Source organism: Alligator mississippiensis, chromosome 13, assembly GCF_030867095.1.
Source record: "Alligator mississippiensis isolate rAllMis1 chromosome 13, rAllMis1, whole genome shotgun sequence".
Taxonomy (NCBI): domain Eukaryota; kingdom Metazoa; phylum Chordata; order Crocodylia; family Alligatoridae; genus Alligator; species Alligator mississippiensis.
Window position 1 is genome coordinate 3,001,881 of NC_081836.1, and position 18,030 is coordinate 3,019,910.

The window sequence follows — 18,030 nt, forward strand, 5'->3', positions numbered from 1 at the left end:
TGATTCAGTCTGGGGATGCCTTTGTTCCTAAATAAATACGAGGATGAAGCCTGCCATGAGAATCTAGTGTAGATGTACTTTATATAAGCCGCTCATTGTATTTCTGTGGCTTGTATCACTGGAATGCAGAAGCATCACATAACCCTAACTTTTTTTTAATGGTGTGGCTGAGAATTGCCCTGTTCCTAGGGAATGTAGCACTGGGCACAGGGCAGTTGCAGCGCTGCGAACGGCTAATCCCTCAGTGACCGAGACCCCAATGCAAATGCCCTGCGGTCCAAATTTCCCCTCGCACTGAATCCCCCAGGGCGGAGCTCATAGGAACGTCCGGCTGCAAGGGACCTCACGAGGTCATCTAGTTCAGCCCCCCGCTCCAGGCAGGATCTTCCCTGACTAAACCATCCCGGCCAAGTGTCTGTCTAACATGAAGACAAAGTTGTTTGGGTAAATGTGGTATCGTTTGTTAGACCAACTAAATAGTTGTTAGGAGCTGGAACGGACCTTTACGGATCATCGGGGCCAGCCCTCTTGCACTGGGGCAGGGAGGGCTGCTGGGATCGGGTGGCCCCAGCAAGGTGGGCGTTGGAAAAATTGTTCTTTGAAGCTGTGCTGGATTATGACATGCTGAGGCCTTAAAATATACCCAGTTTAAGAGGCCCCATACGATAAAAATAATCCACGAAAATGGATTTCCATGACCTTTTAAGATGAATTATTTCTGCACAAATTTATGAACTCAATATGAATAACAACTGTGGAGCCATATATATGTATATTTTTGTCCTATTAGAATGAAAATGTCCTTTTTTTTTGTTTTTTCTTCCTATTTAGAGGCCCTAAACGGTAGCTTAAGTAGTTTAAATCGAAACCCAGCACTGCTTTGCAAGCTTTCAGGCACAGACACCCTTCTTCAGGCCTAGGGGGAGCGTGCCGGTGTTTTGCGTTCTCCTAACGTGCACGACCGTCCGTATTGTTGAGTCGGACGTCACGCCTAAGACTACAGGCGCGGAGGTTGTAGCCGTGTCAGTCGAAGGACATGGGCGGACGAGGTTCTTTGGGTGAAGCCGATATCTTTTCATTAGACCAACTTAAATAGCTGCAAAACATTTTCTTAGCAAGCTTTTGGGTTGAAAAAACCGTTCTGCAGTTGGCGTGCCACGGTGATGCTTCCTCAGCCTGGCAAATGGTTTGTAAACCCGAAAGCTTGCTAAGGAGAGTTTTTCCAACTATTTAAGTTGGTCTAATGAATAGATATCCCATTTATCCAAAGCACCATGTCTGCCTATGTCTACGACTAATAATTTGAGCTGGTCTAATCAAAGATATCCCATTTATTCAAAGCACCCTGTCTGCCTATGTCTAAGGTAGGGCGGTCGAGTCCAGTTGCCCTCTATCCATACAAAACCGGGCACCTTTATGTCCTCTGTTTTTCTCTCAAAGAGAAAACCGTGCTCTTTCTTCAAGAGAAAACCAGAGGACACGAAGGCACCGGGGTCGTACGGACAGAGGACAATGGGAACATCCTCTATGACAGCCGTCCTATCTTGGACAGAGGCAGACAAGGTGCTTTGGATAAATGGGATCTTTGATTACACCAGCTCAAATTATTAGTCGTAGACACAGCCACATATATTTTTTTTTCCTTTTATTTAAAGGTGTCCAGTCTGGTACAGACAGAGGACAATGGTGCGCCCTCCACGACGGCCACCTCAGGTGTGACAGGGGCTCCCGCCCCTGCACCCCCAATGTGCTCCCCAATTGCAGAAAGCAATATGGAAGTGGGGGGGGGAAAGGCTGTGCGCGCGCATGCGCAGCGGCGGGAGAAAGCGAGCCGTGTGGAAAAACAAGCCGCGCTCCCCGCGCGCATGTAGTTCCCCTGCCTCATGTGTGCGCATGCGCGGGGAGCAGTGGGAGCGGGCCTCGTTTCCCCCTCATGTGCGCATGCGCGGGGAGCACAAGCAGCATTGGGAGCGGGCCTCTCGTTCCCTCTGTGCGCGCATGATCGGGGAGCGGGCCTCGCTCTCGTCTCCCCCTCCCCGTGTGCGCATGCGCATGCGCGGGCCGGTCCGCGAGCGCGGCGAGGCCAGCAGCCGCCTCAGAGCGGGCGGGCGGGCGGAGGAGGCGGACGAGGGGCGCCGCGCTGCCGGGGAGCCGCCGGCCGGAGCGGAGCGGAGCAGAGCAGAGGCGAGGGGGGAGGGGAGGGGAGGGGAGGGGAGCCGCAGCCCGGAGCAGGGCCCAAGGCATGGTGCCCGCCGCCGCCGCGGGGGGAGGCAGCTCCTGGCGCTAGGGCACCGTCCGGGGCACGCAGCATGGTCCGGGAAACCAGGCACCTCTGGGTGGGCAACTTACCGGAGAATGTGCGCGAGGAGAAGATCATCGAGCACTTCAAGCGGTGAGTGAGGGCGGGGGGGCCCCGTCGCCGTCCCGCAGACCGGAGCGCACCTCTGCCCGCGGGCCCGGCCGTCCTCGCTGCGGATCGTCCCGCCTCTCTCTCGTGTCTCTCGTCCTTGTACCGAGCTCGGTGTTGATCTCGGCGCGTCCCGCACGGAAGGAGGTTGTGGTGGGGCTGGCTGTGGAGCAGAGAGAGGGGCAGAAAAAAACCAGGCTGGAAGGAAACCGCTTGGTTTGGCATCCTCCGCCTTAAGAAACGCGCCATTTGGGACCTATCCTGCTGGACTCCGCGCTGGGGGAGACACACAGCCGTGCTTTTTAAAATTTTTTTGCCTTTTTAAAAAACAAAAAACAAAAAACAAACATCTGCCCTCCTCCGCACCTGTCTTCTGCATGGTTTTAGTTCCCTTGCCGTCTTCTTGATTATTTTTTGTTTTTTAATATTTTTTTCCTTTTTAAATTATCCGAGGAGATGAAACCGGGTGAGAAATTCAGTGCCGCTCTTTTTGTTTGTTTGTTTTGTTTAAAAAAAACATTTTTATTTTTATTTTTTGGGAACCGAGGCTGACAAACATTGGGAACGCGTCAGGAAGCACAAAATAAAAGTTCGAAGGGAGCGTTTTTAAACCGCCGGGATCGCCTCTTGTGCTCGGACTCTGCCGGGGGGGTTTGAAAGCTTCCTTTTGAATCTTTCTGCCGTGCACGAAAATGACGGAGCGTCCTTAATAATGAGTCATTATGGGAAAAAAAAAATTAGACTCAGTTACTAAGACATGAGGACCTTGGACTAGGAAATGGAAGAAGGAGCAGTAGAGCTGCCTTGTGGCTTTTATAAATGGAGGATCATTGATTATTTTGGTGGTTGCTTGCTCTAAAGAGATTCAATCTTCATCTTGGAAAGGAGCCTGCCTGCTTATGATTAGGGGGTTGCGAATAGGAAGCTCATTTGCACCCGTCTAAGCTAGGCAGAGTGGGGTGAAGCCCCGCTGTAAAGGGCCTCTCCGTAGTTCACACCAGTCGTGAGTAAGGCGAGGGAATAAGGGGAAGCTAGGCAGAGTGGGGTGAAGCCCCACTGTAAAGGGCCTCTCGTTATTTCACATCCGTGGCGAGTAAGGCAAGGGTACGTGACTTGAACCCAGGCTCACACGCAGGGTGGTTGAGGTTGAGCAGGGGGGGGACTAAAGAAAGGGTCTGGTCCTACCCTTTGCTCATTTGCAAGAAAAGGAGCGCATTTGAATGCCTTTGCCTGGAGTAGATGCAGGCAAAACGCAGAAGTGCAGGCAAGCATAGCGTCCTCCGTCCCCTGCCGGGTGTCTGCGCCTTGTTGTCATTGCGATGGGCTTCAGGGGCTGGGAAATTCACATGCACAAATGTGCAGACACGTGCATTGCAGCATTTGCGGCTGGGTGACATGCAGCCGGGCTCGTCCCTGGGCAGCTCTGTGGAGCCGAGAGGCGTTTGCCTGCTTTTCAGTGCGGCCCTCTTATACTCCCGAGGCTGGGGGAGGGAAGGAGGAGGAAGCATTCAAGGAGAGATTTCTATTTCAAGTGGTGGATGGTGCAGCGGTCTGGCTTGTGTGAATGACTTTCTAAAATGGCGGCTAGGACCCAGTTTGTGGGAAAGCAGAGCAGATCTGCCTGCACAGAGGGAGGTGGGGAAAGGAGAAGGCTTGGCAAAGGCAGGCAGCGGCAGGAGCTGCGTAGCAAGAGTTCTCCAGGCTCCCAAATCCCAACTGCGGGGAGTTAAGGGCGTGCTCCGAAATGTGGAAAGAAAGCAGGTCAAGAAACCAGGAGTAGGGAGCCTACGCAGAAAGGCACAGCCGCTTCAGATCCTTTTTTTTTTTTTTTTTTCTGAAACCCATTGGTTGAGACATATCTGGGAATTGTGGACTTGCAGTCAAATTCAAATTGTCCGTGTTATGTAAATACATCTTAAAAAGGTTAAACTAGTTACAAGCAGGGTAATTACTCAGAGTAGCAGTGAAATTTAGCCATGCAGGTCTGTTACCATTACATAAACTAGGGGAACACATCCTTCTGGCTGAGAGAACTTGATCATTAATTACATTGATTAATATTAATCAACACCCTTATTTAGTTTTTTATTTATTTATTTTTGGAGCGAACTATAGATACAGAACGGTACTCTTCCTCAAAGTAACAAGGTTCTGTACGAACTGTAATCTTAGTTATGGGATCAAAGATTATAAAAGACACATGCACACACCTTTCTTTTTTGAATATATGCCCTAGAGTAACCTGTTAGTTTGAAACATGGTTGAACTTGGATAGGAAGTATGAAATGAAAGTGAATTTATTTATTTATTTATTTATTTACCTACCTATTTATTTATTTTAATGGCCACCCCTTTTTCCCCAGGACATTTTTAAAGCAGGAAAAAAGTTGCCATGGTGGTGTTGCTTAGAGATGGCTTAGGAAAATGGTAGAATCTGAACAGTTTTATTACCTTTTTTTTGTTTTTGTTTTACCATTCTGGATCTTGATTGCTGGCTTTGCGGGGAATGTGAAAGAGGTTGCATCACTTGCTTCTTAAAAAATGTCAGGTTTTTTTTTTTTTACTGGTTCTTTCAAAAAAAAAAAAAGCTGTTTGTTTTTTTTCTTCTCTAAACGTACATATGCAAGAAACTAGAAGCGATCAGGGTATAGAAATCTGAATGTTTGGCTGTGGCTCCAGGTACTAATACATACACACAAAGGTAAAAACAGCAGTTTTCCTGCTGTTCCAGCTGTCTAAATTGCTAGATATTTGTTGTTTAAAATGGCTAAGTAGGTATCTGTTGAATCAAGTTTCACTTAGGGAAGGATCATTGCAGGTACTGTATGTGGACAATAGAGCAAGGCTTTCTTTGTATGTTGGGTAGTTGAGTGGGGGAAGGGACAAGTTACACAATAATTGTATTGCAGTCCTGTTTGATTGTGGCAGGAGCTTAGCTGTGTTGGGCATATACATATGAAAGGCAACTGCCTGAGCTTGGATATGTAATGTATAAGGTTGGTTTCTTGGAAAGAACAATTCTTTAGTTTGGAGCAAAACTCTTTTCAGATTTAGCTGATCTTGGCTACATCAAGTTCCCACCCATCCCCCAATCTGAGAATAGGGTAAAGGATATGCAAAGAGGGTGACCCAGCAGCATTATACAAGTAGAAAAGCAGATTTTTCAAAATATAGCATTAAAGCATGAATGCCTGCTACCTTTTTGGTTGTATCAGTTGGTAACCTAAATCTGCATGGTATTTTTTTTGGTTGAGACCTGAAATATGTTGCAGCTTCCATATTAGTGTACGTGCAGTTAAAATCTTTGCTATGATGCCATCTCATGTGCTAAATTAAAACTTTAAACTTTGAATTGTGGGAAAAGAGGCAATCTGTTAGGCCTTAAAGGCGCAATAAGTGTACTCCGAGTAGGAGATGTTTTCATTTTTATTAACTTGTTACTGTGGGAAATTTCTCACTTTGGTGCAGTCTCTTCCTTCACGTTGTAGGAAGGGATGTTTACCCAGATGAAAGACAAAAGTGCTTTGTAGTAATTGTTTCTTATGGCACGTCGGTGTGACTCGATTAAGATGCAGTTTTGTTTTCTGTAAATTGAAGTGAGATTCCTTGGTAAAAATACTGTTGTTGTTTTTTTAATTGGAGGAGAATATCAGAGTTGGTATCAAATGCGCCTGATTTGCGTGCGCAGGATGCATTGTGTCCTCAGACTCCCCAGCTTTGAAAGCCTCTCTGTGCATGTTTTTGTGCCTCTCTTTCAAGAGGTGGGTGAATGATTAATTACGCCCAGATTTTAAAAGTGGGCATCCTTGCGTGCGTTTAGACGTTATAATATCTGCTTGTCATGTAGATTAAGGATTTAAAAAAATGTACACTGACAATGTAAAAAACTTAAAAAAAGGGGCTTTATGTTGCATCTCAGACTTTTTTTTAAACAGCATTAGATCTTGAAACATTTTAATTTAACTAGAACAATGAATTGGAAACTCATTCTTAAAATAGTATTACCTTATATATCATGTTACGATCTTTGATGTTAGAACTTAATGTTCATTAAAACAGTATTTAGTTGCAATTGAAGGTGTTTCCTGATTGCAATAATTTGGGTTCATTTTAATTATTGTAATCTTCAATGATTTGGGGGGGGGGAAGGGGGACGTTCACCATTATTGAAACAGATGCTCAGCAGCTTGAAGAAAGAACAAGGAGACTAAATATAGCAACATTTATCCCAAGAACAAGTGCTAGCTTTCCGTCCCTTCCCAACCCCCATTCATTTATCCAGATCCTCCTTGGATTTTTAACAATTGTCACTTTAAATTAAAAAAAAAAAAATCCGGACTTTTTTTGTTTATAAGAAATCACATGATTTCTTACGAAGAAAAAAAAGGCTGGATTTATCACATGATTTCTTATGGTATTTTTGAGGGGGGTATTACTCTTCTGTAGTGGTAAGAGGTTCTTACAACAAAGACTCTGAGTTTAAGAATAAAGACAGTCTAATTTTAAAAAACTAAAATTAAAAATGCCAAACAAGATGATAACTCTTGTGCGTGTTTGGCTTTGTGTTCCTCCAATTTATTTTTAGGACGAAGCACAGTAAGAAGCCATTATGGTAACATCTCATACCTTTTAAAATATGGCTACCTTCTTAGGAGTCGGCCTGTGAAAGTGGCATTGTGGAGATGCCATACTTTTTTTCAGTTACTTCCACATTGTGTTTGCTTAGTTTACAACAGAACGTTTTGTCTAACGGCCAGCAGTGGAAATTCACTCTGGGAACCTAAAATTAAGCTGTGTGCTTTCTGGTTCATGCACTGTAGCCAATAACAAAGATGGTTTTGCAGTCAGAGGCTGGTGGGTATTTGAGTGGATGGTGCGTGGGGCAGAGGAGAATCCAGCTCTCCAGTCACAGTATGGGGTCTAGTCTGCTAGGAGAAGTGTGAATTTTGCTTTGGTAGAAATCAAGCGGATCTGGTCCCCATGCACACTGGCTCAGAGTGGTTAAATAAGAAAATAAAATTTTCTGCAGTTGCATTTAGTGAGCCCTTAATGATACTTTGATTTAATACATTTTTTTAGTAGAAGTCTTGTGAAAACCATGTTCCTAGGTCTGCAAAAGTAACTTTGTTGCTTATAATTAGGTGTCGTTTTGGGTTTATAAATTCAAATGCAACTTGGGAATCCTCCCACTGAATGAACTCTGCATTCAGAATAAAACGAAACATTCTTATCCAGAATTAATACCCGAGGAGTACACGAAAATGAGGCTATATAGTGAATTCTAATGATGTTCATATTTGAATAATATATTTTTTTTAAGTGCTGAAGCATGGTCATACATTCATTCATGCTTTCCTAAGCAGGGACTTTCTTGGTATGGAGGGAATAAGACCAAGGGTGCAACGACCATGCATCATTTCGTTAGTGCCTGAAATCCTCGGGCAATATCAAGGCCTAGTTATGCTGAGCCTTGTATGTTCACATAGCGAGACAGTCTTGGCTCCAGAGAACCCACATTGTGAATATAGAAAACAGGCCCAGATTGGGGAAAGGAAGTATGATCCCTAATTTTCAGGTGGCAAGCTGGTGCAGCCAGATGATGAAATGAATATTCTAGTGAGTCACAGGAGTTTGGTAGGCAGGAGCTGAATCCAATTTTTTCCCGGAGTTTCAATCCAGGGCCTTAAGAAGTAGTAGCCCTTGTGTGAGTAGGTGTCCCTTTCCCCCTCCCTCATCAACAGGAACTTCATATAAATGTACTACTGTGAAACATACTGGCTCCAGTGCCGTTTCACACATGACCTTTCACTTTCTAAACTGTTCTTCATTGTGCATCTATTCACAGATTTCTAAACTTCTCCTCCGACTGTTGCGAATGCTATAGAGCAGTTTTGTCTGGAACCACCCGCTTCTTCCCCAAGATGGGCTCATTTTGAGGAATGCTTCCCAACTACTTGGGGTCCATGAATCCTCAGGCTGCTCTAGAGCTTAGTATCCAGTTGAGGTTTCAACTTGTGGACTCCAAACTCTTTGGCCACAGAAGTGTCTATGAATTATTATTTCAAAGAAAGTAATGAAAAGCTGCAAAGAACACCAAATCTGGACTAAACTCCCATTAAGCATTTTTATATCCTTGGCTGTTGTAAGAGAATTTTTGTAGAGCAACCATGGTTACTATTATAATCTAGTGAGCTGCCTAAGTCATGCTTTTTCACAGGCCCTCTTTACACTCATTTATGACTTAATGATTTGTTATCACTTCAGAGATGGTTTCTAACTCTCATTTTAGTATTTTTGCTGCGCTTTAAGTTTCCTGGAAAAAGGGTTACAAGACACGTTGTGTTATTACTGATGTGTGTTTCTTGGTCGTTTAAAAAGATGAGGACCAAAGGCGCATGTTTTAGTGATATGTTTTTGACAAAACAGTACAAAACTCCTAAATGCTGATATATACTTGGTTGGGTTGTAGGAATCTTATTCTGTTTGGATCCTTTTGTGGTTTTTGTCATGATGACTTGTTTATGGAGATGCTTTCACACAAATGAAAATTTCTTGGACAATGTATAGATATTAAGACAATTTTTCAAGTTAAGATAGTGAAATATTGTTGTGTTTTTCCCACTGGGTATAAATTGGTGTAAAGTTATTTGGTATATAACCTTGTTGTCTTAAGATGTGGCCAGGCTAGGCGCTTCCTTTTTTTTAAGAAAAAAAAAGTTCTTGTGTTAGTTCACACAAGGTAAACCTCTGGTTAGGACAAGGCAATTTGCATTAAAATTGCAAGTGTGCAGGTCAAGGTAAATTGTAGGCTCCCCCTAGTGTTTAGTTCTGCCTGATTTTAATGTGAGGTAACCATGAACCGCATGGTCTTCACTAGGATTTGATGTTGCGTTAGCTAAATTTGTGATAATAAATACGAAGGAACACGTGTTGAAACAACGCAGTTTGAGGTGAGCACCTAAGGGGAGCAGTAACATTCACATGGACTCAAAAACTGAAGCCAAGGGTTGTGGTGGGAGGGGAGGTAGATCAGACTAGTTAAAATAATTATGTGCGAGTAAAAGACCCTTATTTCTTTCAGTGATAAAAGCTGGAGTAATCTCTTGTTATACATATATTGGGAGGGTTGGTATGTGATCAGTGGCTTTCTGCAGTACTGGGAAGTCTTAACAGCAAAAACAGAAACATAACCCCAAGAAATATTGAATTATCAGCACTATATTACAAGTAATCCTTCTAGTTAAGCTGTATCAGCCTAACAGGGAAAAAGGCCAGATATGTAATCACGCACCTGTACGCTTTTTAACTTGAAAATCCAGCTTGTAACGTTGTGTTGTGATGCGTATAACTTTGTGCTCGAGGACCAGAGCATGTGGCAGTTACTCTAGTGACTTTGGGCTGTACAAGAGTGTTTATCATCCACTTTGAAGAGGGCTATCTGTATCGGAGTCATCTCAAGTGTTGCAATACGCTCCCAAAGACTGATGTGTCAGAGAAGCTGCATCCATCAGGGACTTGGATAATTATGCAACCACGTAACTCTTGGCACCATCACTTTTTCCAAAACAATTTAGGACTCATTTTTAATTAATCCACTTCTAAAGTCAAAATAATCCATTTTTTTTCCCAAACAGTCTGGTGAATCCTCAGTGTGCTCATTACTGGGGAGAGATTACTTGTGAGATTTTTTTTCAGTGTTTTCAGACCAGAACTGAAGAAACAGTATAGGAGAACATTTTTTTTTAATGAAAAAGAGTAAACTAGAAAATGGGATTAATCGCTGTAATATGATTTGAGTTTAGCTGCCTTTTCAGAAGGCCAATGAATAATTCTAGGGAAGCGTGCCATCTTGAAGATGGGACAACAGACATTGTGCAACCACTCAGTGGCTTACTTGCACAAAATAGTTATAGGTTGTGGGTTCTTGGGATTTAGGCAAAAGTTCTTGTTTGTAAACTGGGTTAACAAAAAGCTTGTTAACTTTTACCTTTAACACCACTGCAGTTCTACATCATGCTACAAAATGGTGGAGCTGTACACATTCTACCTTCCTGTGCTCTTGAAATGTTCTCAGTCTTCTCTCTGTGGACAATCCTCGTTAATGTTGATTTTGGTGAGCCTCAGTCAAACTTCACTGATGCAGCTTCGCAGTGATATTTTAAGGTGTAATTACTACTTTTATATAAACAGTGTAATAATTGTTTTGAAACCTGTGACACTTACTGTGCAACTGCAACCTGTGGTATGGAAAATCTTGTCATGTGGAATTCTCATCTCAATAAAGGAATAAAGTATTAAAGAGACATTTATGAGACTAATCAAGACAGTGGCGGTTCAAAATGGATGGCACAACATTAAAGAATAAACTTACAGCATGCTCAAAGTGTAAGACAAGTGAAAATTAAGCTGTTAACAGAATAAAATTACAAGGGTGGAAGCAGTATCTGAAATAAAGTGAAATATACGTTCCCAAAACTCCTGGGACTATGCCTTTCTGCTTAGTTATAGGCACCCAGTTTTTTCCTTTTTCATACTCCTGCATTGTCTCAGGGCTGGGTTTTCCAGATTGATGCAGAATTGGGGGAATCCTGCAATCTACAGTCCACTTGAATTGGATTTTGTTTTTGCGTTTGCAAAGAGTTGCATGTACCTGACTCTTCCATAAATTAGGAGAAACCCTGCTATTTTAGTAGCTTCTGTGGAAAGATCTAGGCTTCTTTCAAGAGCAGAAGAAGACATGCTTTCATTCACTTGGTTTGCCTTCATTTTGATACTGCTTAAAATAATTACATTTTGGTACACATTATAACCTAGGTTTTTTTCTTTCTTTTTTGTGAGATGTGCTAAATATATCTTACTTGAAAACACCGGTCTGATCAAAGACAGTTGGAACTGCCCAACCCATTTCAAAACAGGTTGATTAATTGCTTATGGAGCTATTTGGCAGTAATAATAGTTGATCCCTGGTATCATCCTATAAAATCATCCATAAAACCATCCACATGAACTTGTCCCTGTAGACTGAGACTACTAAACTCAGCTTTAGAGGCTTCTTTACCTCAATTTTGCAGAGAGGATGGTGGTATGCCGCATGATTAAGAACCTGACTTGGATTCCTACCAGGCTTTCGTTACTTGGATGATAGATGTCGAATCAGATGCACTTTCAAAAGTGGAATCTCTTTCAACTACTTTAAAATGGACCAATGATTTTAAACTTGTTCTGTGTATCAGATACTGGCTCTGGAGAAGTCCATTCCATCAGATAGTTTCTTATTGCGCACAAGAGCTCATCGTGATAATGCCTTAGTTAAATCAGATTTTAATTCAGTTTTTTATTTCTCTGTTCTTTTGCAAATGTAAATACCTGCCATACACGGTTTCTACTAATGTTTTTGCCAGAAAATTATTTGTGTAATAAAGCCTGGATTTGCACTAAATTTTAGATGTTCACGCTGCACTGAGCAGGGGGATGGACTGGATACCATTTTGATCTTTCCACCCCATTTTTTCCCCAAATCAGTCTCTGTCTGAAAAGATGACTCTATGTCCATGTGAACATTTTTTCTGTGAGAAGAATACAGACAAACCTTTTCATAAGCACCTAGTTTTTATTTGAGTGACTTTCCACAACTTGCTAAAGCTGCAGTGTAGATCATGCTGTATTGCCCCAGGAATGTACATGGCTGTAAGTCACTGGGACTTGCCCACCAAAGGGCTTTTAAAAATCCCATCTAAATAGACATAGAAGAGCTTAATTGGCCCTTTGGAGAGACAGATGGGTTATTTTCAATAATATCCTGCTAGTTGGTTAGCTGCAGCCCAATGTCCTCTGCTTGGCCTGTCTGTATTTGGCTGACTGGTTGGTAAGAGCAGCATCAGAGCTGGCTAGCAACTCGAGCTTGGAAGTAGCACTTTGAAGGAGTACACATGGGTTATGAACTGTCCCTGAGGACTGGGAAAATGTTCTGAGTTCAGATTAGTGAAACGGCCGCAGGTGAACTTTCAGAACTGGTGACTGGAATAAGTCTGCAAATCCTGGTGTTCGTGGTTGCTAGTACCACTGAAAATGCTCTGAAATGGTACAGGACATACCGCCACGCTGTCCTGGTGCCCATGCAGTCGTTGACAGCCGTTCCTATACCAACCTGTTTAAAGAAGCTGCTAATTTCAGCAAGGAAACAGTCATAACAGGGCAGTGATAAAAACTTGATTTGTCACATAAAGGTACTTCCCCTACTGTTATGATGGAAACTAGCCTTTAATTAAAAAAACCCAACTCATACAAAGAAAAAATAAAAACGATTTTACCTAGCTTCTTTCATTTAGAAGGTTTTTCATGTATTAAATCAATTTATGCTTCCTGAAACTAATATGGCTACATTTGAAAAACTGAAATGAAGCCACTGCACAGCAGTGTGGTGACTCTTTCAAGTCACCATGGCAATGAAGTGAGCTACACAAATGTTTAGGCTAGAAAGTAAGGAATAGCTATTTAATTAAAATTGCAGGCTAATTCAGGTTGATATAATATAATTGTGATGCTTACAGCAGGGCCAGCACACCTAATTATTAAAAAAAAAAAAAAAAGAGAGAGATCTACAGCTTTATGCTTACTGTGCTTTATCCATCTGTGCTTGTCTGTACAATGCAGTCAAAACTTTTGCAGTGCAGTTTGACTTCTGTGGAATCACAGTGTTTTGTTACAAATGTGAATTTGGCTGAAAAGACTGAAACAATGAAATTGCAGTTATATACGTAATGACCCAAAACACTCTGAAATTTGATATTTTTGTGAAGTGTTGAGGGTAAGTGAAAATCTGCCAAGACTCCTTTTTGTTCAGATAAAATCTTTTAAAAGGCATGCATTAATCGACTTGCTTCAAGGCACCTTCACGGACATCCATATTGCAGTGTTTTCAAGTATGCTTTGTGTTAACACTTCATGAACCTTCTCCATGACAGCAGGACTTCACATGCAGGACATTTGTGTACACACAAAGATTTTCTGTGTGTGCAGAAAATGATATATTGGGGCATTTATCATTTGCTGAGCTCACTGTGTACCTGTGTATTCCACTGTGTACCTGTGTATTCCACTGTATACAACACATTGATTCCTATGAAAAGTCATTACTGTACATCTGCACTAGCATCTCCACTTAAATCCATTGTATCAGAATTCATCTTCTCTCTCCTGTTCTGATGCAGTCCCAACATGTGAACTAACTTATAATCTTTATGTAATTAAAAAAGGTTAGTGCATCTAATTGCAAACCACTGCCCAGAAAGACCAAACCAGCTTTTCAGGGTAGCACTCCCTCCATTCAGGGAAGTTGGAGATGCTTATCTTGCCATTCAGTTTTAGCCTTTCTTGACCTGGGTGTTTTGATCCTAGAAGTCATGTGGGTTATAGCAGAAGACAGTCCCCATGGCTGACTGGGGCGGGTGGGGGGGGAAGCTGTTGATATAGGAAGAGCATATTTATAAAACAGTAAAATAAATGTTGATGCTCAAAGTGTGTGCGCGCAGCTTTCTTTATGTGGGTAAGGGACTTGGGTTCATGAATTGCAGCTGTTGTATTTGCCCAAAAGGCTACTCTTTTAATGCCTTTTAACTGAAAACCTGAGCACATTACAAAACTACAGAAGCAGTATTATTCCCTTTACAGCATGGAGACCTTAAGTGACTTAAATGGAGGGTTGGCTTATGCTGCTGTAGCAGCATGTCATGGTACCCGTGGACCCAAGCATTCCATCAGGGCCACAGACATTCTCAAAACCTGGAAGTTGAACAGCGGCTGCTCTGGGTTTGTGCCCAGCAGTTGCTGTCAGGACTGCCAAAGAACAAGGGCTAGAGAGTAGTACAGAGGGCTGAGCCCTGGAGCAGCCTCCCTCATGTGTTTCTAGTTTGGAGCATGCCTGGGGACTCTCACCCCGGTCCCTTGACTAAGTGCTAGGATCTGCTGCTGCAGTAATATAGACAAGCCCGTAGTGGAGTAGAGCTGAGAGTTGGTTGCTTTGCTCTGACCACTTATTTACAGTGCCTCCTCTAAAAATAAACTGCAGATTTCTTAATGCAGGCATTCAACATAGTCTTTGTTTGAGAAGAGGAATCCAAAAATTAAATACCTGAAGCCTACTCCTAGATGCCTGTTAACTTTTTTCATTGTCTTGCTTCACATGAGGTTTATTTTAGTGCAGTTAGCAGAGAGGCATGACAGAGTTTTAGTGTGTGTCCCACACCCTCCGTTGTCCACCAAAGCAATTTTTTTGTGAAGCAAAGCAGCACTTCTTGGCTTGAAAAAAAAATCTTTTGGCACCCTCCCTACCCTGTTGTGATCAAACAGCATCAAAGCTCTTACTATTCTAACCATGCATGTAATCAATTGTCTCCTTTTATGTATAATCACATCTCTAAAAGCTTTCCATTCCACCAAGAAGGTGACTTTGCAACACGAGTACAACCAAAACCCGTCAAATGCCGACTCAGCACTACTCCTAGTACAAGTCCTGGATTGATGCCTTAAAAGTGATTTGAAAAGCTAAAAGTGAAAACTGAGTTCAGCACAGATGTTCTAACTGCTAAAAAGTATTTAGCACGTCCCACATGGATGCCGAGGACATCAATGACTTTGTCTATGCTGGCTCTTTTTAAACGCTCCACTAACACACCTCTGATGGTGCATGTCATGGTGTAGGCAGGACACAGCTGTTTACAGTGCTGTGATAAAAATGTGTGTCCTCTGTCACTAGTACAGTTTCTTTTAGTTGGGCTATTGCCTGCAAGAGGCTAGCATAGGGAAATGGCCAGGTAAAGGGCTGGCAGCTAGATTACCCTACCATGGAACGTGTCATTCTGATAAACTGAGAAATTGCCCAAGTCATGTCCAACTTGCCCACCTGAAGTGACTTCTACTAAATCCTTCCTCTGGGTCTGCTCAACCATTTGCATCCATGCTGCATGTTGGGAAGCGTGCAAAGGCTACTTGCGGAAGTTGAAAGAAGTGGGAAAGCTGCATGAAGGATTCAGCTGGTCTCGCAAATCATCTTAATTTATTTTCATAATTATTTTCATAATAATTGTTGCTGAAGTTTGAGGACTCCCTGAAGCATCATTGTTGCTGGCTGAGGAGTCGATAAGGATCACTTCAAGTACGTTTTGGAGTATGGGTTGGAAGAAGATTGCTAGGTGGGAGCCTTGATAGTTGGAAACCAGTAGGAACATGGCAATGAAGGCCCCTTTCAGAATCATTGCCTTCATGCAGTCTGATCACACACCGTAACCTGAACCATAAAGTTGCCATAATATGAGTAACTTTACTTCTTGCGTGGTGTGCTGATAAAATGAGAGAAGGGTTTTATCAAAACCTTGCATTGCATGAGCCAAAGTGAGAGGGACCTTTCCTTTGGTGACCGTGTAGTTCCCCACCACTCCCACATGTGGTTACTTTGGTTACCTACTGTTGCTGTGACAGCAAGGATTGCTCACAGGGATGGATAATATTAGAAAAGAATTGAGTGTATTTTTAGCTGTCTTCAGTGTATTTTGTAGCCGCTGGAAATGAGGCGAGTCAACACAACGCATCAAGCGGGGTTTCCTTAGGGGTCTCCTGGGTCCGGTATTGGGACTGAGCGCACACTTAGCATATTTACACATGACACACAGTTGAGTGGAGGTGCAAACATGCTGGAGGGCAGGACTAGGTTCTAGCATGACCTGGATAGACTGGAACAGTGGTGCACAATCAACCAGATCAAACCCAGCAAGGTCAAGTGCAGAGTCTGGCACTTGGGATGGAATATATGAAGGCCAGGGGATAACTGGCTAGGCCACAGTAGGGTAGGCACCAGGGGTTACTGTGGACCATAAGCTAAATCAGCCAACAGTGTGCTCTTGTTGCAGAAAAAAACCCAACAGCATCCTGGGTCATATTAACAGGAAGGAGCATCCCTTGCAAATTAAAGGAAGTTTATTCTTCCACTCAATTCAGCACTCGTGAGACCTTACCTGGAGTTACTGTGTCCAGTTTTGAGCCCCATACTTCAGATTAAAAAGAGTCTATTGGAGGGTGACAGAAATTAATTAGAGGCCTGGGAAGATGTCTTTTGACAGCAGTGACAGAACTAGGGTTATTCAGTCTGGAGATGAGCAGACGGGGGGGGGGGATTTGATAACAGTCTTCAAATACCTGCAGGATGATTATGGAGAAGATGGAGATTCACTTTTGTCTGTGACCATAGGGGACAGGACTAGGAGCAATGACCTCTATCTGCAGCAGAGGAAATCTGGGCTAGAGATTGGGAGGAACTTTTTGAGAGTGGTCAAGCATCAATAGGCTAGCTAGAGATGTTATCAATCTCCATCTCTGGACATTTTCAAGAGCAGGTTGGACAAATGCTGGTTTCATCAGGGATGATCCTGCCTTGAGAAGGGGGCTACACTAGATGGTCTCATGAGGGCCCTTCCAGCCCAACTTTCCTATGATCCTACAATGGTGCTGTCTGCATCTATACCCACAAACTAGTTTTACATGTCCACGTTTTCCTTGACAAGACGTATCAGAAATTTGCTTCAGATTGCATTTGCTTTTGGGGAATGTCCAGTGTTTGGAACAGGAGGATAAATTGGCCTTGCTTGTTGCTGGCTTTTCAACATCACTGCTTATTTTACAAGACTGTTTTAAGCTGATCAGTTCAGTTTTGCACAGTTATTTGAAACATTTTCAAATTTACATTTAATTTTACATTTTACATTGTAAATTTTCATTTAACAAATTATAATCCGCTCCAAAATTAGTCTGAGAAGCAGCGTTATATAGCTTAGCAATGGCATTCAGAAGAGGACATTTACTTGAATGTTTATTTGACATTTGTTTGAAATATACTTTTCCAAAGATGCAGGGAATTCAGATTTGGGTCTCTGATGATGAAGGCAGTGTTGAAGGTGGACATTTCTTTATGTACATGTTTGGAAATATAGTTTTAATGAACTTGTTGGGATTTTTCCTTGTAAAAATTCCATGGAAATGTTTTTGGCTGAAGAGTTTAATTTGAGGGGGGAAAAAATCAGGCTTTGTTTTGAGGGTCTCTGAAAATAGTGAGGCAGCATGTGTGTGGTACAAAGACATTTTTAAAACATCCTGTTTTGCTAATAAAAGTGCCAACTAAAGTTTTATGCAGGCATTAACTGTAAAAATTACTCCACACTCTTTGTATTTCATATCCTGCATTTTTGTTTTTATAACATCTGACAGTGCTCAGATTGCTCATGGTAAGAATAGCAATTTAGAGATTAATTTAGAAATTGAAGAAAAGCTGAGTCTTGCAGCAGTAAAGGAAACCGTAACCTTTTCCTTCTCCTTCATGAAATACCAGAGGTCTCAATACAAAAACGCAGAGGTTTCTGTTGGAATATATTTTCCAGGCCAATAGGAACTGCATAATAGTACTTACAGTGTTACACAGAGGCTTGAAAAATCACTGTGCAATACTTTGTATAGAAAACCTCGTAATATGGAAAGAATTCTCTGCAACGTTAAAGGGGCGTTCGGCTCATTTTTAACTAGAGAAGAATCAGCGAGAGAGACCCGTGGGCCGAGGCCTGCAGTAAACTTCACTGGTC

General features: G+C 42.5%; 1 protein-coding gene and 1 long non-coding RNA gene across 5 annotated transcripts in view; both read left to right on the top strand.

Annotated features, from left to right (window-relative positions):
* The first annotated feature begins 2,184 nt into the window (after nucleotides 1–2,184).
* SPEN (spen family transcriptional repressor) overlaps nucleotides 2,185–18,030 on the top strand; it is a 79,991-nt gene continuing 64,145 nt past the window's right edge. For 2 of the 4 annotated variants that reach the window (XM_006271971.4, XM_014597956.3), the window contains exon 1: nucleotides 2,185–2,392. In XM_006271971.4, the coding sequence (XP_006272033.2) occupies nucleotides 2,310–2,392 (83 nt within the window). In that variant the 5' untranslated portion in view covers nucleotides 2,185–2,309. The remainder of the gene's footprint in view (nucleotides 2,393–18,030) is intronic. The other 2 variants (XM_006271970.4, XM_006271972.4) reach the window with 1 other exon arrangement.
* Nucleotides 2,400–10,822, top strand: LOC109286284 (uncharacterized). The gene is made up of 2 exons (XR_002094277.2): nucleotides 2,400–2,873; nucleotides 8,253–10,822. It is a non-coding gene; the product is annotated as an uncharacterized LOC109286284 (long non-coding RNA).